We start from the raw sequence: 15,663 nt of genomic DNA, 5'->3' as shown, positions 1-15,663 counted from the left end.
TTCAGAAGAATTTCTAAGCCTGCAGTGGGGATGTGTTGCACGCAGCAAAATCTTTTCCATAAAAGTATACGGTAAGTGGAATTTTTAACATGCCCATACAAAGACATTGCTATCAACAGCTCTATTTCCAAAAATGTCATTTCATATGCACTGTATAACTTTCTTTGCTATCAATTCTGACAATAAAAAATAAAATAAAAAAATAAATTTTATGATGACAAAATCTTTTTTCTTTTTAATTTTACACTTTCATTTTCCTTGTTTGTTCCTTCATTTTGATTTACATCATGGTTAGATAATATGGAGGTAGAAAGTATGGTAAATATATATTTAATGCCATATATGTTTTATGTTGTTAGCATATTTTTAAACCACTTGGAACTTAAGTACCATAACTTAAATTTGTTTAAGAGCTTCTCTGGCTTCAGATGTTTTGTAGAGCACTACTGCTAGACTAAAATGTATTGTAATCCTTTTATAAATTAATACAATAATAATATTTGATACATTGTTGTAAACACACTAACATACTTTTTAAAACTCAAAATAGTGACTGAGTTCACATATGGGTATCCTCATTCAATTTTCATATGAAAAATAAAAATGTATAATCACATTTACATAGCATAGAAGATTGAGGTAAAAATGATCAGCAATTAAATTTAAATAAAATGAAATTATGAATGAAATATACATTAATTCATGAATCAACCATGATTACAGTTAAATGGTAATAATTTCAAATTTGCATTGCAATCTAATTTATCGTAAAGAGAATTTTTATTTTTTAATTCCAATTTTTGATCAGTTTCACCCCAGTTTGTAGTAACAGAGAACAATATGATATAATAGGTGAAGACAAATATATTTTTTATAATAATAATAATAATAATAATAATAATAATAATAATAATAATAATAATAATAATAATAATAATAATAATAATATTATACACTTACTTATGAAGCATGTTGGTCGAATGAAGCTGTTGCAGTAGGTATTCTAAATGATCAGCATCAGCTTGTTCTTGAGTCAGTTCTGGGTCATCAACGTCGGCACAATAGATATGTTCTGTAGTGCCATTTCTTACCCTGGGTTTAACTTTTGTACCATTTGAAGCTGAATGGGAATTAAGGAACTGACCTGAAACATTAGATATTTAGTCAGGAACTTAAAAGCAGAGCTAAATTTTTTACTCTCTAAGCTGGCTCAGAGCTTGAGATTGAGAAAGAGAGTGTCAGGTATAGGACAGACCTAACAATTGCAGTTTAAACAGGAAAGATGTTACCATCAGGTGGCCTCTGCGTGATGACTATATCTTGTGTGACACTAACCCGTATTTGTCATTAGTAATTTAGTTGGAATATGGTGGAGTGGACAGAGATATATGAGGAGGGATGAAACTGAGAGCAGAATAAGGGCAAGCATTTTGTTACCTGTAGAATAAATATCTCAGTGAGAGTGTAATTCGCTCTTGGGTGACATGCCAGGAAGAAGGTATGGTGATGATGGAGAGTATTATTTTGAGAGGAAGTACAACTGGGCAACCATCTTCTCTTAACACCAATCAGAGGGAAAAAAGGAAGGGGTATGATCCTTTGAAAAATGAAGGTGTCAACAAAAGAGGAAGATTTTACAGTTGGCTTTACGTCGCACCGACACAGATGGTTCTTCTGGTGATGATAGGACATGAAAGGGCTAGGAATGGGAAGGAAGCAGCTGTGACCTTAATTAAGGTACACACCGAGCTCGATAGCTGCAGTCGCTTAAGTGTGGCCAGTATCCAGTATTCGGGAGATAGTAGGTTCGAACCCCACTGTCGGCAGCCCTGAAAATGGTTTTCCGTGGTTTCCCATTTTCACACCAGGCAAATGCTGGGGCAGTACCTTAATTAAGGCCACGGCCGCTTCCTTCCCGCTCCTAGCCCTTTCCTGTCTCATCGTCGCCGTAAGACCTATCTGTGTCGGTGCGACTTAAAACAACTAGCAAAAAAAAAAAAAAAAAAAAAAAATTAAGGTACAGCCCCAGCATTTGTCTAGTGGTAAAATGGGAAACCACGGAAAACCATCTTTGGGGCTGCTGACAGTGTTTTTCGAACCTACTATCTCCCGAATGCAAGCTCACAGCTGCACGGCCATCTCGCTTGGTAAGAAGAGAAGGGTCACGGAGGGCTTAAAAATGAAAGACTCCCTAGACCTTGCAAACTATCAGAGTTAGAATAAGGTTTGACCAAGGAAGGTCAGACAGGAAAGATGATAACAAGGACATTGGCACAAGAAAGTGGAAACAATGCAAGATTCAGCTACAAGAACCATGGTCACTAACCCATGCTCCCAAGTTAAGAGCCCATGGTCCCCCTTCTAGCTGCCTCTTAAAGCAGGCAGGGAAAAATGTGAGTTTATTCTACCATCCCCACCCACAGTGGAAGCCAGAAAGAAGGAGAGCCCTGCCTAATGGGATACATGGTGAGGTATACAGTCACCGGGCGAGTTGGCCATGCGGTTAGGGCCGTGCAGCTGAGAGCTTGCATCCGGGAGATAGTGGCTTCGAACCTCACTGTTGGCAGCCATGAAGATGGTTTTCCATGGTTTTCCATGGTTTCCCATTTTCAAACAAGGCAAATTCTGGAGCTGTACCTTAATTAAGGCCACGGCTGCTTCTTTCCCACTCCTAGGCTTTTTCTATCCCATCGTCACCATAAGACCTATCTGTGTTGGTGCGATGTAAAAAAAAAAATGTATACAGTCTACAACAAGAGTTGGCACAAAATAGACATGTGTTTCTGGACAATATGTAGACAGAGTATTGGGCAAATTGAAGTGGAAAATAATAGTTATCATAATCATCATCATCATGCAGTTCTAGTTTCCTGGGTACTATTGATAAGCCTCTTTCCACTTCCCTCTATATATGAATGTCTTGTTCTTCATGGCATCATCCAGTGTCCTTCCACTAGCTTCGAGGTCAGTGGGTTCTAGGTCTTTAAGCTAGACTGTTCCCTTCTATCCCTCTTTCCAAGTGCACTTGGGTTGTTCTGGATAGGGAGATGCCTGCAGTCTTGACAAGTCTCTCATTGTGAGGGTGCGTGTTTCAGTACCGTAAATCATCATCGCCATAAGACCTATCTGTGTCGGTGCGATGTAAAACAAATAACAAAAAAAAATCATCTTAGGCTGAGAGAGAGCTTTCTAATGAGCGTTCAGAATTGATATTTAGATTGTTAAATAGCTGATTAAAAACAAATCCAACTTCAAGAATTGGATTCCTCCCTTGCTGTATTATTATTCTGGGATTTTTGTAAGGCACCAAATGCTCTATCTTTATGTATCTTAACCATCTTCATATTATGTCTTTTTGTTTGGAGTTGTTGATAAAAAAACAAGTCTTATATCTCAAAATAATCCCGTTTTTAAAGCCCCCTCCCGTCACTACACACTCCACATATTTAACTAAGGCTCACTGAGTGTCATATTTTCTATCAAACTGTGCCTTAACCATTCAGATTGAATCTTTCATTCTGGAGAAATAAGCCTAAACATGAGCACATGATTTTGTTACACCAAAGTTCGAATGTATATAGCCCGATTTTACAGATGATGTCAAATCTAAATCTAAATGGAACTGCTGTATCTTCCTTTGCCATTCAGAAATGTAGTAATTTAGTGGAATAGAAAGAAAGACAGAGCTGAAGAAAAGAGTAAGCACAGTGCCAAGGATGCTTACTGTAGCCTATACAATGATTTCAGTCCATCTAAGAGGTAAAATAGTAAACAGAATCAGGATGTTTCATTCCAAGTGTCACAATAACATCGGTAAGTCTCTGCTTCTGTTATTTCATTGCTCCTTTCCACTTTGAGCAACATTTTCTTTATATTTTCCACCTTACAAGATTTTACTCTGTATTCATGTTTGTAATTAAGGTGTTGTTTAGTCTTTAGAAATATTAAAAATCTTTGAAGACAAAATATACAATTTTGATTTTTGCCCTCCCAATAAAAGTTTTCAAATCCTGCCTCTGGTTGAATGCTGAAGATTTTTGAGCATAGAACTTTTAGCTCAGTAGAATGTTTGCAGATGGTAAATGTAGAAATATACAATATATCACAGTAATTTTTAAACTTCTGTCACTGGAGACTTGTTGTATTTGCCCATGTCTCTGGATACTAAAAACTTCTTCATCTGTATGGAACCATTTCTAACATCTAAAAAATGGGTTTCTCTAGGCATTTCAGTTCCTTGATATTAGCATATAATTTTCTTTTATGTTCCTTACCATCATCATAGCTTAATAAGAACAGCACAATCAAATTCTGTAACATCATTGCTCCAGGAACAATAAAATTGGAGTGTCTATGGTCTGACAGTTTGGTCTGTTTTATTCAGTGTTGCAACGCTACCAATCCTGTGAGAGAGCATACTGTTTGAAATAGTGTAAATGAATACTTCCGATAAAACACTGATAATGGAAATTTTAGTATTTTTTAATATTTAGAATCATCCTTAAGTTTGACTACTTTGTCATTAACACAGGGCTTAAATCAAACATCATATATCTTTTTTCTCTCTACATGTATTTGCTTAGTTCAACTGATGCAGATGGTAAGTACAGTATATCTTTCACTATCTATTGGAGTGTCTGTGTGATTATATGAATAGAATGTCTGTGTCTGTGGGAGTATATGAATAGAAAATCAGTCAGAAGGCAGGATTATCTACAGAACTTACCAAATCCTTCTAGAAACTGTTCTATGGTGAGATAACCATTTCCTTTCACATCCAGTGAATCAAAAACTGCTTCCAGCTGTTCAGGAGAAAGAGGAATCTCGCTGCGCATTCGCTGAAACAAAACAAACACCAGTCAACACTGACTTGTTCTGAAACATTTATGATCTGGGCTACAACAAGAAAATTCAAATAATTCAATAATCTAATAAAATACAGATGATGCCATAACTTTGAATTTTATATTCTTCTATAATAATGTTATTTGTTTTGTTTTACGTCCCACTAACTACTTTTACGGTCTTCGGAGACGCCGAGGTGCCGGAATTTAGTCCCGCAGGAGTTCTTTTACGTGCCAGTAAATCTACCGGCACGAGGCTGTCGTATTTGAGCACCTTCAAATACCACCGGACTGAGCCAGGATCGAACCTGCCAAGTTGGGGTTAGAAGGCCAGCGCCTTAACCGTCTGAGCCACTCAGCCCGGCTTATATTCTTCTAGTGGGTTTTTATAAAAATGACCCCAATTTATTGAGAATGTTTAAATATATTTCAAGGGGTTGCCTGCCTGAGGTGGCAAAGGCATGCTTGGTTCACTTGGAAGGACGTGGGTTCGATTCCTCATCAGGAAGTCAAAGAATGTAAGAAAATAGATTTCAACTTCTGGGGGTGCATTTGGTCCTGAGGCTCACTCAGCCTACACCAGAAATGAGCACCTGGTTAATTGTGGGGAGCAAAGGCGGCCAAGAGTAGAGCTAACTACTCAGCATCATCAAGTGCCGATGTTATGGACAGCGGAAGCCTTTGCCTTTCACCCCTCCAAGGGGTGATGATAATGTAAATATATTTCAATGGAATGAGAGCCCAATTTATTAAGACCTATTCGTCAATAAAGTTTGCAAAGCTGCCTAGACGGATGCATTATTCTGTAATAATATTTCTGTGTAAACAATTTCTTTGTATATGCCGTAACACTTGTTTTGTTAATGACTACCCATTCATCTGCTGGAGGTCCGGCTCTTTGGCTGAATGGTTAATGTCGTCTCAGGGTCAGAGGGTGCCGAGTTTGATTCCCGGCTGGGTTGGAGATTTTAACCTTAAATGGTTATTTCCCCTGGTTCAGGGACTGTGTGTTTGTACTGCCCCAACATTCCTGCAACTTGCACACCACATAGAACACTATCCTCCACTACCAAAATATGCAGTTCCCATACACGGCAGATGCTGCCCACCCTCGTAGCAAAGTCTGCTGCCTTATTTGCTGGAGTCTTCCTTCACCTGACTGAAAGCCACAGATAGCTCATCATAAGTAAAAATGAGCTTACATAGTTAAAGACCAATTTTCCTAAACTGAAACCTGTCACCTATCAGGCGCTCATATGATTCTCACTCCTACTCGATCGTCTCCATTCAGCTGTTAAACTGAAAATTAGAAGCATCTTGATAAGCCATAAGTTGAGTTTTTTTAACTGATATTGAAACTCAGGGATTACATATAAGGCAGCAACCATGAAAATCTGCCCAGTGATTATTGCATAATTTCTATTTATTTATTTAATAGAACATGATACTTGAACATAGCAAACTCCTGCAAGTTTTTGTTCCTTACAGAATTATATATAAGGACTGAAAAAAAAAAAGAAGACATAATTTGAAAGAAAAACACTTCTATGGACACTTTCAAAGGCTTTTTGACCACATTGGAAAACTGTAAATGGCCATCACATGGATTAAAGAAACTGTGAAGGACATGGAGAAAGTCTAAATTACTCAAGAAGACATCAAGAAACATTGATCACTCACTCAGAAATTAATCGAAAAACTCTAGTGGTTTTCAGAAAAAAAACTCAGGAAGAGGGGTAGTTCTCACTGGAAAGAGGAGGCGAGAGAAACATTGATAAAGAGTGTAAGAGAAGTGGGGAAAAAAAAGGAAGAAATTGATCTGAACATAGTCCACAGTGGCTTATAAGATATAATTGTAACAATAGGACAGTTGAAATACGTACATGCTTTTCATACATCTGTGTGTGTACCGATATATCACATTTTGACTTAACTGAGGTGTCTGTGTCAAATTTATAAAGAAATCTGGAAATGTTCATAATTTTTTTTTCTGAATAATGAATTTCATTTTGTAGAACATGACTTTATTTCCAAAGCCATCTGAATACTCATCTTCATTTACATACAATACTGTAGATCATCATACTACTGACCACACATAACAATGCAGTAGCAAACACTTCCCTCCATTTAGGGTTGACATCAGCAAAGACATCTGGCTGTAAAATATAGATTAATCCACATGCTGACATGTGGTGCCGAGGTCAAGTAACAGGGAATAGGCGAGGAAGAAGAAGAAATTGACATGATCTGATTGTTAGTTTGCTATAATAATAATAATAATAATAATAATAATAATAATAATAATAATAATAATAATAATAATAATAATTGTACCGGGAGGTACACCTCAACTCCGCACATTCAAAAGATGTGCCTTAAATCAACTTTCATTTAAAAAAATATATATTTCAAGGTTTGGCACACTTCTCTGTCATTCTGCAGTTTTTGAATGTGACCAATCACTAATTTTCTGTACTTATTTTTCAGCCTATCACAGGCTGCTTCTTGGTTTTTTGGGTCGTCTTTCTGAGTGTGTGTGTGTTAAGGCAGGAGGCGGGCAGAACAACAGTCAGGTAATGGCCACGTAAATTCTATCTTTCTTGCTGTCTCCGAAAATTTATCCGAGGGAAGGTCCGAATTTCTAGCTATGTAAGCAATCTTTTCTAAAATGTAAATTTTCGTTCAACTAATGTACAAATTTCATTAATTCTTTAACTGTAAATCGGGGATAGAGAGTGCGTTACCGTCTCGAGTTCCCCCAACTTGGTTCGAGGTGACTACGATTTTGTAACTGTTTTCCGTCTTTCCTGTAATGCCTTAAAAAAAACTTTCATTCGCGTCACCTCAGTAGCTTGGGATTAGCCCCTGTATCTCTGGGCCGAGAGCCCCGTTAGGATTTTATTTTTCATTTAGGAGTGCAAGTATACGCCTCCATTCATTTTGTGTTCGGGCCATTAATTCAACCAGTTATTCCTTTTCCACGAGGGCCCAGTAGGTTGGGTACTAGATACCCCTGTGTAAAACTATTTCCATTGTAAATCATGCCTTGAGAGGCCAGAGATCTTAACATTTTGTGTAATGTTGCCTTGAGTAAGCTGTAAGAAACTGAGTGCATGTAAGCTCTTTTCTTTTTTGTTATAGAGAGGGGTGCCTCTGGAAGGCTAAATATTGTAACTTTTGGAGCAAGTGCTCTTAAATTGGGATATTTCTGTCCTTGTCTAAACATTGAGATTTCGCAAGTTTGTAAACTGGATCCGGTATCTCAGAATTTGTAACCTAAGGGCTTGAAGCCCAGAATTGTTAAGGTTCTGAATCTTGAATTTTCCAATTTTTGAAATTGTCATTGTACCGGTACCTGTAACCTCATTATTTCACTGAGTGAAAAATTTGTTAAGTTTGACATTCTGAAAGAAATATACCCTTTGTTAAAGTTTTAATTCAATTTCTGATATCATAGTTAGACTCATTCAACACCCGCACCTTCTTTCATCTCTTTCTGGTCCACGGATATCTCCGTAATAATAATAATAATAATAATAATAATAATAATAATAATAATAATAATAATAATAATAATAATAATAATAATAATAATAATAATTGTCTAATATCTTCTCAAATACTATGAACTCTAAGGGATGCCAGTGTGTTTCAGTTTTGCCTCACAGGATTTCCTCAATATGCTGGTAGCCAACGACATGAAGTTATCGCATTTTAACACTTTCAAACGACTTAAATGCTACTTACCTGAGCAGAATCAAATCTGCTATCCTGGGAAAAGAAGGACAACGATTTTTGTTTTTGGAAACTTGCTAAACGTCGCACCGACACAGATAGGTCTTATAGCGACGATGGGATAGGAAAGGCCTAGGAGTGGGAAGGAATGGGCCGTGGCCGTGAAAATGGTAAACCGCGGAAAACTATCTTCAGGGCGGCCGACAATGGGATTCGAACCCACTATCTCCCGGATGCAAGCTCACAGCCACGTGCCTCTAACCGCACGGCCAACTCGCCCGGTGGACTACGATTTACCTCTTTTGTTGATTAAAGGGAGTGGAGAAGCATTGCTTTCAGAGCCAGATCCTGTTTATATGCACTGTGCCATTAAAATGAGCGCAGCGCACCTTTGACCACTGATGTTACAAAAAAAAAAAAAAAAAGGCTCGACTAACGAAGGGTTAACCAATTGCCCCACTGCATCTCCTCCAATCTTAACAGATTTTTTATATATCTACCGCAATGGATCTTGGTTATCTAAGTATGGAAATAATTTGATTTATACCTTCATTTTCCTTGAGGGTCAGCAATTTCAAGTACAGGAGACTGTACTTATATGAGACAATCTCATCTAGGGAGATGTCCCCAGCCCCATCTAAAGGTGCCAAAACATCATTCAAGTGTAAATCTTTGTTTCTATCCAACATTACAAGAGTACAGCTCTACGAGACTGCTCCCTCCGTGGGTGGAGGCAATGAAATGTGTACATGGTGTCCCCTGCCTTTTGTAAAAGGCAACAAAAAGGGGACCCAAGGGTACTCAGTTTGGGACTGTGGGTTGGCAACTATGGACCATAGCCGAGTCTTGGCATAACTTCCACTTACTTGTGCCAGGTTCCTCACTTTCATCTTTCCTATCCGGCCTCCCTTGGTCAACTCTTATTTTCAACCCCAACAGTATTATGTCTTCAGCGTCTAAATAATTTTTTGTTTTCATGCTCTTCACTGGCCTTCCCTTTCTTTTGCTGATACCTTGATTTCTTGAAGTATTGATAGATTCAAATGAGACATCGTTCAGCAGTTACTGCTTCTATTTAGTTTTTGTTAGTGTCTGTCATACCATTCATTTTTTTGTTTTAGTATATTTAACTAAGTTATGTGAAAGTTTGTTAGATAATAGAATGTCAGAGTTGGGATAAAGTAGGTAGATGCGGTAAATTATAGCAGTGTGATAGAAATGTCAACTCTAAATACCGGTATCTAATCCCATAACACCGGGAGAGCTGGCCGTGCGCGTAGAGGCGCGCGGCTGTGAGCTTGCATCCGGGAGATAGTAGGTTCGAATCCCACTATCGGCAGCCCTGAAGATGGTTTTCCGTGGTTTCCCATTTTCACACCAGGCAAATGCTGGGGCTGTACCTTAATTAAGGCCACGGCCGCTTCCTTCCAACTCCTAGGCCTTTCCTATCCCATCGTCGCCATGAGACCTATCTGTGTCGGTGCGACGTAAAGCCCCTAGCAAAAAAAGAAATCCCATAACACTGCCACTAAACCACTATTTCGGCCTGATGTGTAAACATGTTCCTGTTAGGTTGTTTGTACGAAAGATTTCATTGCTTTTCTACTCTACCGGACGACCGCTGCTGAGAGGGATGATGGAGCACGCTTGTAAAATGTATGAATCCATATTGTTAAGTGTTGTATTAAAAAAAAAAAAAAAAAAAATAAAGCCAGTTTGCTGTTATGGTGATGCTGGGACAGGAAAGGACTAGGAGAGAGAAGGAAGTAGCCGTGGCCTTTTTTTAAGGTACAGCCCCCAGCATTTGCCTGGTGTGAAAATGGTGTAAAAATGGGAAACCACGGAAAACCATCTTCAGGGCTGCCGACTGTGGGGTTCGAACCCACTATCTCCCGAATGCAAGCTCAGATCTGCGCGCCCCTAACTGCACGGCCAACTCGCTTGGTCTTTATAGATCTGATGGGAGATGACTGGTTTGGCGCAAACCAAGTGAACAATTAAGACAAAAATATATGCAAGCAACTATAAAACATGGAGGTGGGAATGGAATGATACGGGCGTGCTTTCCGTCTGCTGGGGTAAGTGAAGAGTCGTTTATTGAACATACAATTGATCACAAACATTAACTAGCCATCCTGAAGCAAAATTTTCACCAAAGTGCAACAACGATTGGGATCAGGGACACATTTCATTTCTACCAAGGTAATGATTCCAAGCATAAAGCGTGGAATGTCCGAATGTGACTACTATTCAACTGTCCGAAGGTGCTTGAAACTCAACCTCAGAGTCCAGATCGCTACCCTAGTGTGAGAATTTTTGGAGTGAACTTGACAGCAGGGCGAGGAAGACAGAAATAAGGTCGTAGAAATAACTGAAACGAAGAGTGGTACAAGAATGGGCTAATATTCATTCCAAGGACAGTAAAAAAAAAAAATTGTTCAATGCCACGACTGAAAGCAGTCATAAAACAACGCGGTAATGTCACAAAGTACTAGATGATTTTGAATTTCATGTTAGAACACATTTTCTGTCATTACGGTTCATGAGTCCGAATATTAAAGTGGTTCTGATAATATGTGGCAAAGAGAAGACTTATTTTTCATGTACAGGTATGTCATATTTGCTCTTGGACGCTTGTATTATCAATCAATCAATCAATCAATCAATCAATCAATCAATCAATCAATCAATCAATCAATCAATCAATCAATCAATCAATCAATCAATCAATCAATCAAGCTCTGCTTTTAGGGCAGTTGCCCAGATGGCAGAGTCCCTATCTGTTGTTTTCCCTAGCCTTTTCTTAAATGATTGCAAATAAACTGGAAATTTATTGTACATCTCTCTTGGTAAGTTATTCCAATCCCTAACTCCCCTTCCTATAAACGAATATTTGCCCCAATTTGTCTTCTTGAATTCCAACTTTATCTTTATATTGTGATATTTCCTACTTTTATAGACACCACTCATACTTATCCGTCTACTAACGTCGTTCCACGCCATCTCTCCGCTGACAGCGCGGAACATACCACTTAGTCGAGCAGGTTGTCTCCTTTCTCCCAAGTCTTCCCAGCCCCAACTTCGCGACATTTTTGTAACGCTACTCTTTTGTCAGAAATTTACCCAGACCAAATATAGTTCCTTTTATTTTGGATTTTTTCCAGTTCTTGATTCAAGTAATCCTGGCGAGGGTCCCATACACTGGAACCATACTCTAGTTGGGGTCTTCCCAGAGACTTATATGCTCTCTCCTTTCCATCCTTACTACAACCGCTAAATACCTTCATAATCATGTGCAGAGGTCTGTACCCTTTATTTACAATCCCATTTATGTGATTACCCCAATGAAGGTCTTTCCTTATATTAACACCCTTTTAGGGACTTACAATGATCCCCATAAGGAACTTTCACCCCATCAACGCAGTAATTGAAACTGAGAGGACTTTTCCTATTTGGGAAACTGACATCCGGATTTTAACCCCATTTATCCTCATACCAGGCAAGGCTGTACCCGAATTAAGGCCACGGTCGCTTTCTTCCAAGTGCTTGCTCTGTTCTATCCCACTGTCGTTATGAGACCTGACTATGCCGTTCCTTAGTTGAACCCAGTTTCGATTTTAGCTTGCCTAATACAAGCATGAAAATGGGACAAACATACGAAGTATGCAGAATAGCCTCATTGTTTACACTTTCTTTGTTCAGAAATGGTATCCTATTATGCAACCTCTATGTGCTGTACGCAGGGACATTTCTGCTTCGTGCTTGTTGGCGTGGTGTGTGAAGTAGCTTGTACGTTAGTCTGAGCTTAGAAGATTTCTCTGCGTGTATGCAGATGAATATACTGTTAATTACCTCCTACCATGCGTGAGATTAAACGCCATGTTTACATTAGTTCGCCATAGAAACACATCACATACTGCAGTCTAGATGTCCTTAAATCAAACTCTTAATTAGATTGCAGTCGTATGTGGAGACTGTAGAGATAGCGTTGAATGGTGTCTTTCCTTGAGATGAACTGGTGGCAAGCTTGTAACATACAATTTTTTTTTTTCGAAAGACCTACTTGGTGAAGAGCGATACACGGATAGGTTCATCAACAGTTGTATAGCGCATGCGTTTACTCTGCGAGGTCATAGTTACTATACACTATTGGTAAGTGTAAGTTAGTTTTTACAGTTTGTTTTACCTAGCATTGATGCAGATAGGTCTTATGGTGATGATAGGATAGGAAAGGACTCTGAATGGGAAGGAAGCGACCGTGGCCTTAATTTAAGCTACAGCCCCAACATTTGCCTGGTATAAAAATAGGAAACCATGGAAAACCATCTGCAGGGCTGCCGACAGTGGGGTTCGAAGCCACTATCTCCCGAATGCAAGCTGATAGCTACGTGACCCAAAACCGCACAGCCACTTGTTGGGTGTTAAGTATAACTTCAAAGTGTAAAAAAAAAAAAGCCTGTTTATGTATTACTTACTAGCTCTTGGTTACTCATCGATGACGGGTTAGTTTTTGTAATTTCAGCAGTGATATCATGTAACGAAGGTAAAAAATGAAATGGCGTATGACTTTTAGTGCCGGCAGTGTCCGAGGACAAGTTCGGCTTGCCAGGTGCAGGTCTTTCGAATTGACCCCGTAGACGACCTGCGCGTCGTGATGAGGATGAAATGACGATGAAGACGACACATAAGTACATCCAGTCCCCGTGCCAGCGGAATTAACCAATTATGGTTAAAATTTCCGTCCCAGTCGGGAATCGAACCCGGGACCCCTGTGACCAAAGGCCAGCACGCTAACCATTTTGCCATGGAGCCGGACAATGTGTTGTATAATGATGATGATTGTTTAAAGGGGCCTAACATCTAGGTCATCGGCCTCTTATGGTAAAAGATGATACGAAATGGAATGACGGGATAAAATTTACCCACTGACTAAAATTTAGAAAAAAATAAAAATAAAATAATGATGACGAAAATGATTGTGAATTTAAAATAGTTAGTGGATCTAATTTTCAATGCCTTATTTTCTATAAAATGATTAAAACAAAAATTAAAATGTAGTAAAGTAAGGCATTGACTTAAATGTAAAGTTATGTATATTATTCAATTTAAAAGTTATAAAACTTATAAAAATAAACACAGTATAAGCATAAAAGCATGGTTCACAATAAAAAAAAAGTTAAAAACACATGTATGTAGACTATATGAAGAGGAAGTGTATACAGACAAACACAAACACTCAGTCTCCGCGTTAGAGGGATGCCAAATAGGGATTACAGGTTATCTCTGCAGTGCTTTGAACTCAGTATTGGCTGATATTCTTTACTTCATCCTATCATTCCATTCACTTTTCTTGTTCAGAGTAATAAGTTACATAAAAAAATTATGGTTTCCTTCTTGGAACCTTATATTCTGATATAGGCCAAAGGTAGGCAAGTGGGGGCACGTACTTCCCCTAGTGCACCGTCACTGCATTGTTCTACTAAGAGGCTTGCAGTGGTGTCTCAACGGCGCACTAACGCCAGCGTCTTGGAAAGGTGTAGCAATCCAACTGATGAGCCCGCTGCTACACTGGGGCGAAGCGCTGGTAATTTCACGATTGAAAAAGACTTGAGAGCTTAAATGTTTTTAATAATAGCCTAGATACTGTTTCCAATTCTTGGCAACATTTCATTATTGAGACAAACGGCTCTAACTCTCATGTTAACACTTACGCTGGATGACTTTTCCAAATCTAAAACTAACAGGTGTGTTTGAGGATCTGGGGCATGATCAGTGCAAGCTCTTTCATTATTAACTTCCAATTACGAGCAGATGCCCTGGTGGCACGATGCTATTATGAAACCCTCTTTCGGTTCATTCTACTCTAGTGTGAAACTCATAATCTCTGAATTAGCACCCTTTGTGAACCAGTGGTTGACTGTCAGCCTCCGGATTCCAAGATCATTGGTTCATACACGGCAGAGAATTTTAATTTTTGAAGGGCGGGAAAATGTTCGTTTCGCATTCCATGCCATACGATGTCGGCATGTTGAAAATCTATGGGGACACATTCAGTGTTTACCCACAAAATTAATAGGTCGCCTGATAGAGTTCCAGATTTTCTGCCATCTGTTAGAGCAAAACGGAACGCCGAAACTGACATGACGTATTTAGCCTAAATAGCTTCAAATAAAATGCCTACGCACATTCATATTATTATTATTATTATTATTATTATTATTATTATTATTATTATTATTATTATTATTATTATTATGTTCAGAAAAACCAGAACACCTTGAACGACTAGAGATATAAAGTTCATATTCACAGGACATGTGCACTAATATGTTCTGAAGAAACGATTAACATTTGAACCTTGTCGGCCCTCGGGTTCACGGTTCACATCGATATCTCGGCGCATTACCACTGACTGGTAAAATGTGCCTGCAGCTCTTGTTGTCGCTATAAACCGAAGGTAATGGATCAGTGTGACTTGAGCAGACGTGCAGGATACCCGCAGTCGTATGCGAGAATCGTACCGTCAAATGAGTGAGTTTGAAAGAGGGCGCATTATTGGCATGAGAGAACGTGATGCATCCATCCCGGAAATTGCTGCTCGTGTGGGACAAAGTGTGTCGGCAGTGTAACGGGTGTGTACAAAATGGTCAACAGAAGGTCGTAGAACATGACGAGATGGGTCTGGTCGCACCACCCAGACCACCACCCAAGAAGATCGACACCTCATCCGAATAGCATTGCAAGACAGATCTGCGTCCTCCTCGGCTCTGGCGCAACAGTGGAACAGTGTAACACATCGCACACTATCAGAAGTGAACTTCCGTCGCCGTTTAATACGGTCTGGGTTACCGAAGCGTCGTCCACTTCTCCGCCTAACTTTAACTAATGTGCATAAACATGATAGACTGCAATGGTGTATGGAACGGCGTCACTGGGGACAGGAATGGCATCATACAGTACTGTATTTTCGGACGAATCCAGGTTCTGTTTGTTTGAAAATGATTGCCGCATTTTGGTTCGCCGCAGAGAGGGCGAGAGGCATCACATTGACTGCATTCGCACAAGACACACAGCGCCAACT

At 39.1% G+C, this 15,663-nt stretch overlaps 1 protein-coding gene across 4 annotated transcripts in view; it reads right to left on the bottom strand.

Moving 5' to 3' along the window:
- The window catches only part of LOC136879173 (EF-hand calcium-binding domain-containing protein 4A), a 659,860-nt gene that overhangs the window by 37,251 nt on the left and 606,946 nt on the right, over positions 1-15,663 (bottom strand). For all 4 annotated transcript variants that reach the window (XM_067152938.2, XM_067152939.2, XM_067152935.2 and 1 more), the window contains 2 exons: positions 4,727-4,838; positions 961-1,144 (listed from right to left, as the gene is read on the bottom strand). In XM_067152938.2, the coding sequence (XP_067009039.2) occupies positions 961-1,144; positions 4,727-4,838 (296 nt within the window). The remainder of the gene's footprint in view (positions 1-960; positions 1,145-4,726; positions 4,839-15,663) is intronic.

Source organism: Anabrus simplex, chromosome 8 (genome assembly GCF_040414725.1).
Source record: "Anabrus simplex isolate iqAnaSimp1 chromosome 8, ASM4041472v1, whole genome shotgun sequence".
NCBI classification, from domain to species: Eukaryota; Metazoa; Arthropoda; class Insecta; order Orthoptera; family Tettigoniidae; genus Anabrus; species Anabrus simplex.
The sequence above is the reverse complement of the archived record's forward strand: the minus strand, read 5'-3'. Positions and strand labels throughout refer to the sequence as shown.